Source organism: Felis catus, chromosome D2 (genome assembly GCF_018350175.1).
Source record: "Felis catus isolate Fca126 chromosome D2, F.catus_Fca126_mat1.0, whole genome shotgun sequence".
Taxonomy (NCBI): Eukaryota; Metazoa; Chordata; class Mammalia; order Carnivora; family Felidae; genus Felis; species Felis catus.
Genome location: NC_058378.1, coordinates 7,786,595 through 7,801,137, shown reverse-complemented (window position 1 = coordinate 7,801,137; position 14,543 = coordinate 7,786,595). Strand labels below are relative to the sequence as shown.

At 42.4% G+C, this 14,543-nt stretch overlaps 1 protein-coding gene across 11 annotated transcripts in view; it reads left to right on the top strand.

Moving 5' to 3' along the window:
- The window catches only part of RNLS (renalase, FAD dependent amine oxidase), a 367,960-nt gene that overhangs the window by 248,084 nt on the left and 105,333 nt on the right, over positions 1 to 14,543 (top strand). Inside the window, exon 8 of one of the 11 annotated variants that reach the window (XM_045039885.1) lies at positions 8,579 to 9,406. The exons of the other annotated variants lie outside the window; for them this stretch is intronic. Within the exon in view, the coding sequence (XP_044895820.1) occupies positions 8,579 to 8,767 (189 nt within the window). The 3' untranslated portion in view covers positions 8,768 to 9,406. Of the gene's footprint in view, positions 1 to 8,578; positions 9,407 to 14,543 lie in introns of those variants that run through there. 11 annotated transcript variants of the gene reach the window in all.

Here is a 14,543-nt window from a genome sequence, read left to right as displayed (position 1 = left end):
GAAACTGAGGCTCGTGGCGCATGGTTTTGCCTAACGTGATGCCACTAAGAAGTCGAAAAATAGAAACTGGAACATCTCATTTTAGATTCGAAAACCCGTGACTCGCACTGTGTACAGAAAGGAACTAAACATGGATCATAGACCATAAAACCTTAAACTATAAAACTTCTAGATGAAAACATAGGAGGAAATCTTTATGATCTTGGTTTTGGCAAGCATTTCTTCAATGAGACACAAAAAGCAGAAACCATAAAATAATAAATTGATAAATTGGGCTTGATGAAAATTTAAAACAGTGTCTTTGAAAGACACTGTTACGAAAATGAAGTGACAAGACACAGACTTGGAGAAAAAACATACATGTGATAAAAGACTAGTATCCAGAATATATGAAGAACTGTCACAAATCAGTAATAAGAAAACAAATGACCCAGTTATTTAAAAATGGACAAAAGATTTGAAAGAGCACTTCACTAAAGAAGAGATAGAAATATAGCCATGGACATGTAAGAGTTCTACAATGAAAACTATAAAGCATTGCTGAAAGAAATTAAAGACTTAAATATAGGAAAATACACTGTGTGTTCATAGATTGGGAGACTTACTTATTTTTTTAAGTAAACTCTATGTCCCTCGTGGGGCTGAAACTCATGATCTCAAGATCAAGGGTCGCTTGCTGTATCAATTGAGCCAGCCAGGTGCCCCAGGAGACTTAATATTTTTAAGATGGCAATATTGCCCAAAGTGATCGGCAGATTTATTGTAATTGCTATCAAACTCCCACTGGCTTTTTCAGAAATACCCCAAAATTTGTATGGAGTTGCAAGTGACCCCAAATAGCCAAAACAATCTCAAAAAAAGAAAGCTAGAAGACTCGTACCTTCTGATTCCCAAACTTACTACGAAGCTACCCTAATCCAAACAATGTGGTAATGGCATAAGAACAGACATATAGATTAATGGAATAGAACCACGACTCTGGAAATGAATGCACACCTATGATCAATTGATTTCTGATAAGTTTCCAAAAACATTCAATGGAAAACAACAGTCTACACTGTGGTGGGACAACTGGATAGCCACATACAAAAGAACGAAGCTGGACCCTGAACTCACACCGCACGCAAAAATTCACCCAAGTGGATTGAAAACCTAACTGTACAAGCTAAAACCATAAAAATCTTAGAAGAAAACGTAAGGGTAAATATTCACCCTTGGCAATGGTTTCTTAGACATAACATCAAAAGCATAAGCAAGAGAAAAAGTAAATAACATGGACTTCATCAAAATGTCACAACTTGTGTGCATCCAAGAATTATCAAGAAAGCAAAAAGATAACCCACAGAATGGGAGAAAATATTTGTGAATCATTTATATGATAAGGGTCTACAATCCAGAATGCATAAAGAACTCTTATAAAAACTCAACTGCAAACCATCAAGCAATCAATTTTAAAATGGGTCAAGGACTTGAGTAGACATTTCTCCAAAGAAGAGATACAAATGGTCAGCCAGCCCGTGAAAAGATGCCCAGTGTCCTTAGTCATTAGGGAAATGCATGTTAAAACTGTAATGAGATACCATTCCCACCCACTAGGATGACTGTAATTTGAAAAAAAGGAAAGAAAAAGGAAAAGAACAAATGCTGGTAAGGATGTGGATAAACTGGAATGCTCCTGCCTTCCTGGCTAGAATATAAAATGGTTTGGACACTAGAACACGGTTTGGCAGTCCCTCAATAAATCGTACGTAGAATTGCAATATGACCAAACTATTTTCCTCCCGTATACCCAAAAGAATTGAAAACGTGTGTTCAAACAAAACCGTATACACAAACAACTTATAGCACTGTTCACGGTAACTAAAGATGGAGACGGCACGGATATCCATCACGGACATGAATGAATAAACAAAATATGGCATGTCCGTAAGATGGACTATTATTCAGCCATGAAAAGCAATGAATATACCTCAATTGAAAAAAATCACTTGTTAGGTGGGAAATACGTCTTCAACATATTTCTAAGAAGAAGACCTATGGGAAATTATACAGAAATATACATATTAAACATTTGAAGGACAAAAAAAGGCAATGAGACACTGATAGATGCTACAACATGGATGAATGTTGAAACCATCATGCTAAGTGAAAGAAACCAGCAGACACAAAGGCTACATCTTGAATGATTCCATTTATATGAAATGTCTCGAATAGGCAAACCCATAGAGACAGAAAGCAGATAAGTGTTTGCCAGTGGCTATTATGGATGTCCACAAAAAAGAAGAGATTGGATGGTAAAAAAATGCTGAACATCATCGGTCATCAGGGAAATGTAAATTAAAACCCCCATGAGATGCCATGGAACACCTAGTAGAGTGGCTCAAATCAGAAACTCTGAAGGTACCGGGCACTGGCAAGGATGTCAATGGAATCCTCACATGTCACTGCGGGAATGTGGAATGGCCCCAACCCCTTTGGAAAAGAGTTTCACAGTTTCCTACAAAGTTAAATATACACTTACCATCTGACCCAAGGGCCCCACCCTTCAGGATTTATCCAAGAGAAATGAAGGCATGCATCCACATAAAAACTTATTTGCAAATGCTCATAGCAGCTTTATTAATAATTGCCAAAAAACCCACAAAAAACCCTGGAAATAACCCAAGTATTAACCACCTGGTGAATGGGCAAAAGGTTGCACATCCGTAAATGAAAAAATACTCAGTAATAAAATGAAGCAAGCTACTACTATCTACAATAGCATGAGTGAATCTCAGAAGCATTATCTTAGCAAAAGAAGCCATGCTCAAAGGCTGTCTATTGTATCATTCTACCTGTATGGCTTCCTGGAATAGGCAAAATTGTAGGGACAGAAAACTGATCAATGGTTGCCAGGGGCTATGATTGGGAGAAGGGAATGAACTACAAAGGGGCACAAGGGAAATGTGGGGGGCGGGGGGGGCGAGTGACAGAAATGTTCTTTATATTATATTTGTGGTAGTTAACACGACTGTGTATACTGTTGAAACTTATAGAACAGTGAGCATAAAAAGCGTGAATTTCACTGCATATAAATCACACCCAATTAAGCTGGTTTTTAAAACCCCTTGTTTTTTTATCCTCCATTATTGTCTCTCTGAGGAGCACAAGTGTTGATTCTTTTAATTTCACAGTATTAACAGTAGAAAGGAGGTTGTTTCTGGATCCGAAGATCAAAATGGCGGCAATCTTTTGGCCAAAATTCTCACAGCGAAAACAAAAAGCTGTTGGGGCCGTTCAGCACGAGTGAGGATCAGAAAGAAATAATGGCCATTCTTCTGGGTCCTCAGGAAGAGGACGGGAAATGGAGTGGGAGAAGGGACAAGGATTGAACTGGTGGGGAATTGAACAGCTGTTAAATGGGGGAGAAGCAGTGATTAGGCTCACTTGAGTAGGAAGGATGATTTTAAATTTATGTCCAGACGCACAAATCGAAAGCATGTTTGGCCCTCTGCATCCTAGGATCGATCCCAAGCAATCGGATCCTTTGAGACACTGTGGTGCAACATTTATATTTAGGCAAAACCAAAAGGATCCCCATCTGGTAGGTCACCTCATGGCTAGGAAGTGGTGTCTGTGCCCTCAGCCCCCTCCGCAGGCTCGGTAACTGCTAGGAGCACGACACATGCTTGAAGAGTTAATGCATGCATGTACAAAAACTTGCTGAAGGGCAGGACAATTTTCTATTAAATTAAAAACTCTAAAGGGGACTGTAATGCGACTGCTGTTTCGTCTGTTATTACTGCAACAGCACTAGAGAAAACAGTATCTCATTCTTTATTGTGTACTTGTGAACAACTCCTCATCGCAACAGACCGCTGCGGCGATTCCTGGACTTTGAAAGGTAGAATAGATCTAAACGGATTTAATGTGGACTTCAGGAATTGAATATACAATTTCAGCAAAGTGCGTCCTTCGCAGTTGAAGCCCCCACTAAAGCTGCCGCGTGGATCATATAATTGATTTGTGGCACTTTCTGCCTGCATCTACCCCATGGTTTATTAAAATAGAATAGACAAATACCAATAAAGTGAAAAGCTCCACTGAGAATTGGCCAAACCACATCGCTTTCTTCCCATATAGGGTATTCCAACCAATAGTCATTTTACAGCGGCTCTCTGTGGTACCAGATACACAGCCCCGCAGCCAGGAGCCCACAACACAAGCAAACTTTCCCCTAAAGCACGACAAAGAAACGGGCTTATGAAATCACCATTAAAGATAATAGAACACCGGAGAGACGAATAGAACAGGAGCAAGATGAGATAATGATCATAACACGTAAGAACCAATTAGAAATGTACCATCTCTGCGGGAAAGCACCCGTGTGTTGATAAAGCTCTTTACGAATATTAAGTACTGTAACTAAGATAATATAGGACTGAGAGCCTCAAAAATAAGTGGCCAAAAGGAGTGCAATCTTTTTTAAGGAAATATATCTAAAAATAGACTAAGCGGGATAATCGGCACTCCAATTTATCATGATTATCCCAGTTCTCAGTATCACTTATCTTCAATAATATGCAACGTATGGTTAAGAAATAACCCATATCATCACTTTTCTTAATAATACAGCAAATATATTCCATATGTGTATGATTTCTGGCTGCACCACAAAAATCTGAGCACAGAGAGTTGACTGTTCTATGAGAGAATTTTTTTTTTAATATAGACATAGATTGGCCAGGTCACCCAGAAAAATTGGTTTCTTTTCTCCCTGACACCTATAGCTTTCTAGAATATATTCACTGTGTCCCAGGAAAGAAAATTATATAAAGGATTATTTAGTAACTGTGTCTGCACAGGCTCACCGCAGCTTTGACATTAAACTGGAAATACCATGGACCATGTCACTAGGGTCTCCATTTTTAAAAATAAAGGCAGGGGTACCTGAGTGGCTCAGCTGGTTAAGCGTCCAACTCTTTGGCTCAGGTTGTGGGATCGAGCCCCGCGTTGGGCTCCTCGCTGATGTGGATCCTGCTTAAGATTCTCTGTCACCCTCTTCCCTCTCGCCTGCTCATGCTCTCTCTCTCTCTCTCTCTCTCTCTCTCTTTCTCTGTCAAAATAAATAAACATTAAAAAAAGTAAAGACAAACATCTGTAGATCCTATCACACACATATGCATATTCATACGTACACGCTCATCTAGTGATATCTTACACGCTTCCCAGGGTGTCGTTAACAGTAAGTAGCATTTTATAAGGTGAGGCTGAATTGTCTGGGTGGGAAGCTATCTTCGTTCGCTCTTTGAAGTTCAGGCTGATTCAGATATTCTTGGTGACTTTGCCTGGTACCTACAAAAGGCGAGCCAGACAGAGGCAGAGAATTCCGCTTTCGGGCCATCAGAACAAGGAGTCTGGGGCCCGAAGGGCTGTCTCCTGGACAGTTCAAGTGCTAAAGAACTAAATGACAACTGGCAGGTGTTAAGTGTTATAGAAGAGAAGGAAGTAAATAGCATGATAACTCAGAAGGTAAAGGAAAATTTAGAGACTGAAAAACCAAAGGAAATTATTTTCATAGACAGAGAGAAAAAAAGTTCCTCCATGTTTAAAGACCTTTTGAATTCTGAGATTTTAAAACCTTCGTAAGTTCTAATTAGTTTTTTTGTTGGCCCACATGCACACGTCCTTTGAGCAAACATTTATTCAACAGCAGCCACGTTCAGTGGGGTCAGAGATGCTGGGAATACAAAAATGAATAAAACAACCTTGGGAGCTCGCGATTTCTGAGGACACACAAGGCTTTTCAGTAACAAATATCTCTTACCAAACTGCATTTTGGTGAGTTAAGTGTGGAGGAAATCAGCAACATTTTATTGTATTTCCATTAGTCCCCAAAGGGACTTTTATAAAATAAAAGCATAGAAACATTACATTTTTAATTTAGCCAATGAAACACATTTTTTTTACTCAAGAAAAAACCAGTGCTCAGGGGTTGATAATATTTTTCACAACTGACCCAACAATGAGGTCTCATCCTGCTCTGAGGCCCCGGGCTGGATCCTCATTTATAAATATGTAAACAGACGTTTCCACTAACATCAGCACAGTCCCTCGTCTCTCTTCATCTGTTTACATTTCTCCCTGTTTTTTGTAAACAGTCATATGATAGATGCTTAAAATCAGTGCCTTGAGAATATGGTGGGAATGGGGAGATGTATACATAGAATCAACACAAACAACATTTTCTCTCTAGGGTCATAGAGTGTGAAGGCAGACATTTATTCTACGTTTGATTAAGTCTTTCCCCATCCCTATTTTTCTCTGCAGCCCTGTGTTTACTACCCGAGTGTTCAGCCACAGGTGAACAGAGGAAGAACGTGTTACCCTAGATTCTAGTTCTGTTTAGATTAATATTTGGCTGCAGGAGGGGCTTCGCAAGTTTCTGGGAAATGAGTCGTACATGAGATTTTATTCCATTTTTTTAAAAATTGCTCATCCACTCACCAAGTCCAAACCAAAGGTTATGCAGTGTTACCTGAGATTCCTGGTGGTTTTCCAAAGCCTCCCCTCTGCCCTTCCCCCTCGCGCACCCCGGCTTTATGCAAAACCGTCCAAGCGTTTTTATTTCATGGACCGGTAAAATCCCTCTAAATGTCTTGGGAACCAGCATAATATTGCTATCTTTGCGTTCTGCCCTTAAGAATTTGAGAAGCACAAACACAGCCTCCAGAATTTAATGGAAGGGAAAACCAAAAGAAAAAAAAAATAGTAAAGATGTAACCTCATACCCGATTTATAAATAGAATACATTCGGCTCCGTGAAAAAGCTCGTAATTCTCCTTATTTTTTCTCTTCTTGCCATAGATTGACTTTTGGGAACCGCTACCTTTGAGCTTTGCATCGGGGCTATAAAAGAATAAGTTAACCAAATATTCCATTTCTGCTGTTTATGTACCATGGCATGGGTTCAGGTTTACGCTGGCGGCCGAGGAGAGGAAGTGAGGAAATGTATGAATCAGCCCCACTGCATCTCAGCCTTCCTTGCCGATCTTATTGCCAGTGTGGTCAGTACCCCCCACACACAATGGTCTGGGGAAATGCCCGCAAAAGGAGATGTTCACTCAGAGTTTGCCCCAACCAAGTTAGTGTGCATCCAGGAGACAATCAGGTTTCCCTGGACTCCGGGGACAATCGGAGGAAAGAGACACCCTCAGACACTGAAATTGATAGAAATCAATTTAAATATTCAGTGTGGCTATCGAAAGTGCAAGTGATGCCTCAGACATCTCCATTTGTCCAGACCCAGGCGTCCCACGTCCAATGAACGTGACCCTCTGGAACGTAATGTAACACAAGAGAGTCATAAAATTGCTCAGTCTTTTGTAGCACCTGGGTTTTTTTTTTTAATGTGAATTATTTCAAATGCAATTGAGAAATAGGAAATTAGGGTCATAGGGGGATCGTATTGGTGTCGTACGTGTTTATGTTTTCAAGTGACCGGGGTAAGTTTTCTCACAAGCGGAGACGAAGCTTTGGCAAATAGGAAAATCTAAGAAAAAAAAACTTGAAAAATCTCCGGAGGTGCCTTTCTTTAGGGCAAACGGTGGTTGTCACAGTGGCCTTGACAACTGTTGGGGTTCCTGCCACGGTCAACTCTCTGGGGAAATTGTTAAGTGCTAATGAAGAATTCACAAAGATGTCTCCCCTTTAGTGAGATGATGCCTTGATGAAGGCTCCCTCCTTGATATTTTAAATTTAGATCGAGGGGCGCCTGGGTGGCGCAGTTGGTTAAGCGTCCGACTTCAGCCAGGTCACGATCTCGCGGTCCGTGAGTTCGAGCCCCGGGTCAGGCTCTGGGCTGATGGCTCAGAGCCTGGAGCCTGTTTCCGATTCCGTGTCTCCCTCTCTCTCTCTGCCCCTCCCCCGTTCATGTTCTGTCTCTCTCTGTCCCCAAAATAAATAAACGTTGAAAAAAAAAATTTTTTTTTAAATAAAAATAAATAAATAAATTTAGATCGAAATGGTCTCTTTTTGGAGTAACTCTCCCCGGGACCCACATCTTGGAGGAGGAAGCAGAGTTCAGGCTGCAAAGGTATCACCAGAAGCCGAGGCTAGGAGAACACTCCTTGTGCTCGTCACTTTACTAGGATGGGTATTGTTTTTGTGAGTGCTTGGGTCAGGGTTCTCGCAGTTTTGGAAGATCTGTTCCAACTCTGCTTTTCCCAAAGCCCTGATACTTGTGATGCTCAGATTTGCAGCATGCAGCTGTAGCCAAAATGTGTGCCTTGTATCTTCACCCGGCAGTCAAAGCCCCGGTGCGACCCGTGGAGGGATGACGGTGTGGAGGGAGGTTAAGAACCAAGGGCTGTAGATGATGATTAGAAGATTATTAGAAAAAATTAGAATTGGGCCCCTGGCATCGTCCAGAGGAAATAGCTCCTGATGTGCTCCTAATTCTTGGCGTTGAAACATGTCTGGTTTAGACAAAGGCGATGCATCAGACTATCCTGGCTTAACGAGAAAAGAGAAAACAAAACAAAACAAAAAAAACAGCGAAGAATATTTAATTCACTTATGTCTAATTCCGTGTTTGCAGTCTTCTAACCCAGGATGGGTTTACAGGATTCCCCCTCCAGTGCCAACTCCGACGGACTGGTTGTGGCTGCCTGAAGCAATGAGGTGGGAAGGATGCTGTGGCCACTTCTGGGCTCAGCGGGAGAGAACGCCACAATCAATTAGTGATGGCTGCCAGAAGTTGGCTCGCGGGGTCACGACGATCATCTAGGACACGGTTGAGGAGATTTGCCCGCCCGGTCCTGGAATCGGTCCATTTACCTGTGCGAAGGAGCAAGTCGATTCTCTGCTCACCGGCCTGTCTCTGTCAGTTTCACTTGAGCCTGCGCCTTTTCTTGGGGTTTGGCATTGCTCGAAACCAGCAATGCTGAAGACCCCAGTGTCTGGACCCCGAGACGCCGTTACCAGGAAAGGACCTGCTTAAAGAATCCTGCTTTTCATTATCGTTAGACTTGCCAGGCATTTACTCCCATTAAGTACTCACCAAACTTCTCCCCTTCCCCCATTTTGTATTTGCCATTATTTCACCCATTGTGAGATGCCACCAAGTCGGTATGCATCAGGACACATCAGGAGGTTGTTTTCACACGAACTTGGCGATTTCGGGTGGTGTAACGTGGGACCTCCCTCCATGGCAGCCCCTTGATATTTTAACGAGCAGGTTACCTGAGGACCATTTGAGAAAAGCATACAAGTCGTGGTGGCTCTCACCCTCGGAAGACCTCTCCTTCCCACCGAAGAGAAAGTGCATGGTTCAGAACTTGCGAGACAGGTATCAGTGGCTCCCAGAAAATTCGAGCATGGGGGCGCCTGGGTGGCTCAGTTGGTTAAGCGTCCGACTTCAGCTCAGGTCACGATCTTGCGGTCCGTGAGTTCGAGCCCCGTGTCGGGCTCTGTGCTGACCACTCAGAGCCTGGAGCCTGTTTCGGATTCTGTGTCTCCCTCTCTCTCTGCCCCTCCCCCGTTCATGCTCTGTCTCTCTCTGTCTCAAAAATAAATAAACGTTAAAAAAAAAATAACAAATTAAAAAATAAATAAATAAAACACTTTACTTAAAAAAAGAAAATGCGAGCATGAACAATTCGGTGGGTCACCCATGTAAGAAATGTCACGTCACCCGTCACCCACGCTCTAGGAGGCGCAGGGGGCGGACGATGTGGGGAAGACCGTGGATGTGGACAACTCTTGAGTTAAAGAGCAGAGGGGTCACACTCTATATGTGAAGACGTTTTTGGAAGGGCCGAGCCTGTGTTCCCCTCTTACTTCCTTTCTATCTCGGCATAAGATCTACTTGTAGATAAGTCTAAAAGAGCCTTTCTAGTAGGTGTAAAGCTTGGTGTCATGTTGCCACCATTTTCCGTTTCACTGGTACGTAAAATATTGGTGCCTCATCCAATCGACGGTGCCTTAGATTCAATGAAAGGCGGTATAATTTGCATTCGTGACAAGTGAGGAAATGCAGTGTTAAGAGCCTGATTGTTTAAACGTTGTCCTCGTTTTCTTATCAGGTTGGTTGCACACCTAAGATTAGACTCTGTGAGACCTCAGTTCTTGCCCAGCTCCGCATGGATATCACTTAGTGCCGTATTTCAGAAAGGTGGGTTTTAAGCAACCAAATCTTGGGCTGGACAGTCCACTAGAATGAATCAACTTAAAATACAGCCATGCTCTCGGCCAAACAGCAAGATCGTTCTGTTTGGGTAGATGTCTGACAGCCCAAGGACAGTCTTTTGCTGTCAGCTTAGGTGTGGAAGGAAGAATGTGCATAGTCATGTGTGTACTGGAATTTTTTATTTTTTTTTTTGCTAATTATCACCTTTGCTTTGTTGCTGCTAATCGCCATTTTGAATTTTTCTTTATGTTTATTTATTTTGGGGAAACAGAGAGAGAGACAGAGCGTGATCAGGAGAGTGGCAAAGAGAAAGGGAGACACAGAACCCAAAGCAGGCTCCAGGCTCTGAGCTGCCAGCATAGAGCCCGACACGGGGCTCGAACCCGTGAACCATGAAATCATGACCTGAGCCGAAGTCAGATGCTTAACCAACTGACCCCCCACATGCCCCAGTAATCGCCATTTTGAAGTCGCCGTTAGCCTTCTTGTCTGTGCCTATCTTTTCATCTTTAATGTAAACACTTTTTGTGTATATCATTATAGCTAATAAGCATGGTACGAAGAAACAGGTTAAACTGTATAAAAACGGACAACATTTAGCATTCCTGACCTACAGAATCAGCAGCTTTGTGTGATTCCACTTAATACATGACACACAAGATGTTCACATAAAGCAGCTCACAGCCCGAGACACGAGGAGAGGACAGCCCTTCATTCGTCATTATTGAGAACATTCTAAATACAGTATCTCTTCCATTTGAGCTGCTCCCAGCCCTGTGGGAGCCTCTAAATAACACTTTTTGTGTAGATGGTTCCCTGCGAAGACCTTCATTTGATCAACTGTGTGTACAATATTGTCTTTTTTTAAAACTCAATAAACATTTATTGCACACTTAATAGGGGCTAGGCACCGTTCCCAGACTTGGATACAAGGATTAGTGCATCCCAAGCCCTGCTCTTAGAAGCGCGCAATCTAGAAGAGAGACAAGACCGGACGTAATTACAGTGCAAACTAACAAGTAACATCATAGATAAAAACAACACCCTGAAAAGATACTTAGCCTGCCTCTCAGGGCACGAAGACCTCAGAGCAGGCGACATTTGTGTTAGTTCTTGAGGGATGAGCAACTTTCTTGGCAGGGAAGAAAGGAACTGCAACGTCACTGCGTGGGATGGCTCGTTCAAAGTCACAGAAACATGGCAAGGAAGGGCGTTTCTGCAGAAGGTCAGAGCGAATGTAGACAGGACACATGGCGAAGGTGAGAGGCAAGACAAGAGAGGAGGCTTGAATGGAGGGAAGACATGGTCATGGAAGGACTTCCACGGGGAACCAACGAGTTTCCATTTTGTGCTGCAGGTGGAGAGAGGTGTAAAACACATTCACAGGGGCTAAAACAGCTTAGAAATAAAACTCCTTTTTCTGCTTCGAATTTATATGTCTGGTCCAGTCATCACCGAAGCATATAGAAGCGTTGCGTTAGCGACCCAGAGCGTCAGCTGATACAGCAGGACTTTTTTCTGACCCTCCCTGACCCTCCAGACACAACCTGGATTTCCAAGGGGGCAGTTCAGCCCTGCCACCCGTCCAAAACATAGCCATCGAGCTGTGGTTCCTCACTGTGGCTGGAAGCGCAGTGACAGCCTGTGGCTTTGGCCACTGCGTGCCCCTCCAGCGAGGGGCCATCTACATCACTCAGGGGAAAGAACTTGCGAGCACACGCTTCGTGTTTCCATACTTTCCTCGTTGGGTGATTGCAAAATGGACGGTCGCACCTCAACGCAAGGGAGACTGATTTCCTCCAAACTGCAGACTGGCTCATGGGTGGCCGGGTCTTCCAGCCACGTGACCTGCCATCTGGCATTTGCCACTCAAAATGCCACTCGTCAAATAGAATTCCATTATACATAGACACACACACGTATGTATATATGAATACATATGAAGAGGCTATCCCATTTATGTGAATTTTCTAGGTGCATTAAGCTAAGAGGCTGTCAAATTTTTGCTTTGTTTTAAAAATTATACATACATACGTGCATGCATTCCTTTGTATTACACACGTGTGCATACGTACACATGTATATGGATGAGTTGTCCCATTTATGTGAGTTTTCCAGATGCGTAAAACTGTCAGTGACTCTCACACATTTGTGTTTGTTTCATTTAAATCGCGTCTTCGTGGAAATGTTTCTGGAAGTGTTAAAAAGATGAGTTCCAGAGTCTGCTTGCTCTATCCGAGTCTCTTTTTCCTCACCTCCTAGCTCTCTGTCCTGGGGCAGGTGACAATCTTCCCGAGCCTCAGTGTTCTCCTCTATAAAATGAGAATAGTCGTAACCACCCTGCAGGGTTGCTGTGTTCATGAAACGGGTGCACACGTAAAGCATTTGGCCTGTGGTGAACATTCGAGAAATGCTCACAAGTAATATCTTATGCATATTAGGACTGGTTCTTGGATACTGGGGCATCATCATGAGCATTAGTGAATGCAGTAAAACATAGCAGGCACCCTCAGGGCCTATTAAGAGTCAAAAAATTCTTTGCCCCTCTACTCGATGGCACCAGACTGCCAAGCTTCTTCCCAGCCTCATCTGGCTTTTGAGTGTTCCTATAGCCTCCCTTGCTTTCAAACTATTTGTTACCGCATTCTGAAGTCATTAATATATATAAGAACCTAAAGGCTTTGTTCTTCCCTTAGTATTTCACCGACAAATCAAATAATCCAACCTGTTTAAATTCTGTCTAAAGTAGGAGTTTATAGGTTCTGGTTGAACACCCAGGTCTGTTCTTCAGTGTCTGTCCTCTGTGCTGTCTCTTTGAGCCTCTCAACGATCGTTTCAGCTGATTTCAAGATTCTCAGCTATGGAGAGACAAACAATGCATGATCTCACTCATATACGGAATCTAAAATAGTCAAACCCATAGAAACAGAGAGCAGAGCAGTGAATGCTAGGAGCCGTGGGAGAGAAAATGGGATGCTGGTCCAAAGTACGAAGTTTCAGTTATACAGAGCAAGTCCATTCAGGGGAGCTAACATACAGCAACACAACTGTAGTTAACAAGGCTGTATAGTATACTTGAAATTCACCAAGAGGATACATCATAAAGTGATTCACCAAAAGGAAGGGGGGGGGGCGGGAAGGAAGAAGGAAGAGAGGAAGAGAGGAAAGAAAAGAAAAGAAAAGAAAAGAAAAGAAAAGAAAGAGAGGGAGGAAAGAAGGAAGGAAGGAAGGAAGGAAGGAAGGAAGGAAGGAAGGAAGGAAGGAAGGAAGGAAAAGGAAAGGAAAGAAAAAAAAGAAAAGGAAAAGAAAAGAAAGAGAAAGAGAAAGGAAGGAAAGAAGGAAGGAAGGGAGAAAAGAAAGAGAAAATGGAAACTATATGAGCTGATATGTTAACTTGATTATGACAACAATTTTACAATGTATACAAACATATCAAAACATCACGTTGTACACCTTAAATATATACAATTTTTATTTGTCAGTTATACCTCAGTAAAGCAAGGAAAAAATGAAATCGCAATTGAACACAATAAGCTAAAACTACGGCATAATTTAAAACAAAGATTATCTACGTGTATGAAAGGTGCTGCTCCTGTCAGATGGCCTCTAGAAAAGTGAAGGGCACTCTTCAAAGTTTATATCGAATATGCGCAACACGGGACGTTAAACGTCCATATCTTTAGGGATTCAACAAAGGAATAGTTGTACCTAACTTCCTTTTTTTAAAGTATATTTATTTATCTTGGGGGATGGGGGCAGAGAGAGAGAAGGGGAGAGAGAGAACCCCAAGAGGGCTCCTCACTGTCAGTGCAGAGCCCAGTGCAGGGCTCGATCTCTCAAACTGGGAGCCAAAACCGAGAGTCGGATGCTTAACTGACTGAGCCACCCAGACGCCCTCCCAACCTCTTTTTTAAAGCAAAATATGGCCTGTAAATAAAAAAAAACCTCTGCAAAGTTTTTCTGGTTTTAAAAAATTGTAAAAGCATGTACTAACTTGACCAATCTAGAACCAAATCTCAGCCCCATAATCCAAATAGTATTTGGTATATTTCTTGATTTTTTTTTTGTTTTTGGTAATTTTTAAAATAGCAAATCTTCGTGGGCCTTAGTCTGTTGCTTTCCGTGAAAATGTGTAAGAGACCAGAACTGCCACGTTGTCGTCTGTGTGAATGGCATCCCCTGGAGTTGTGCCGGGAAGCAACCCCAAATGAGATTGCCTTTTTTTTTTATAGGGGAAGAGATTTTATTTATTTATTTTTTTTTTTTTTTTTTTTTTGAGTAAACTCTAGCCCCGATGTGGGGCTTGAACTCACAATCCCGAGATTGAGCCACATCCTCTACCAACCGAGCCAGCCAGGCGCCCAGAGAGTGCCTT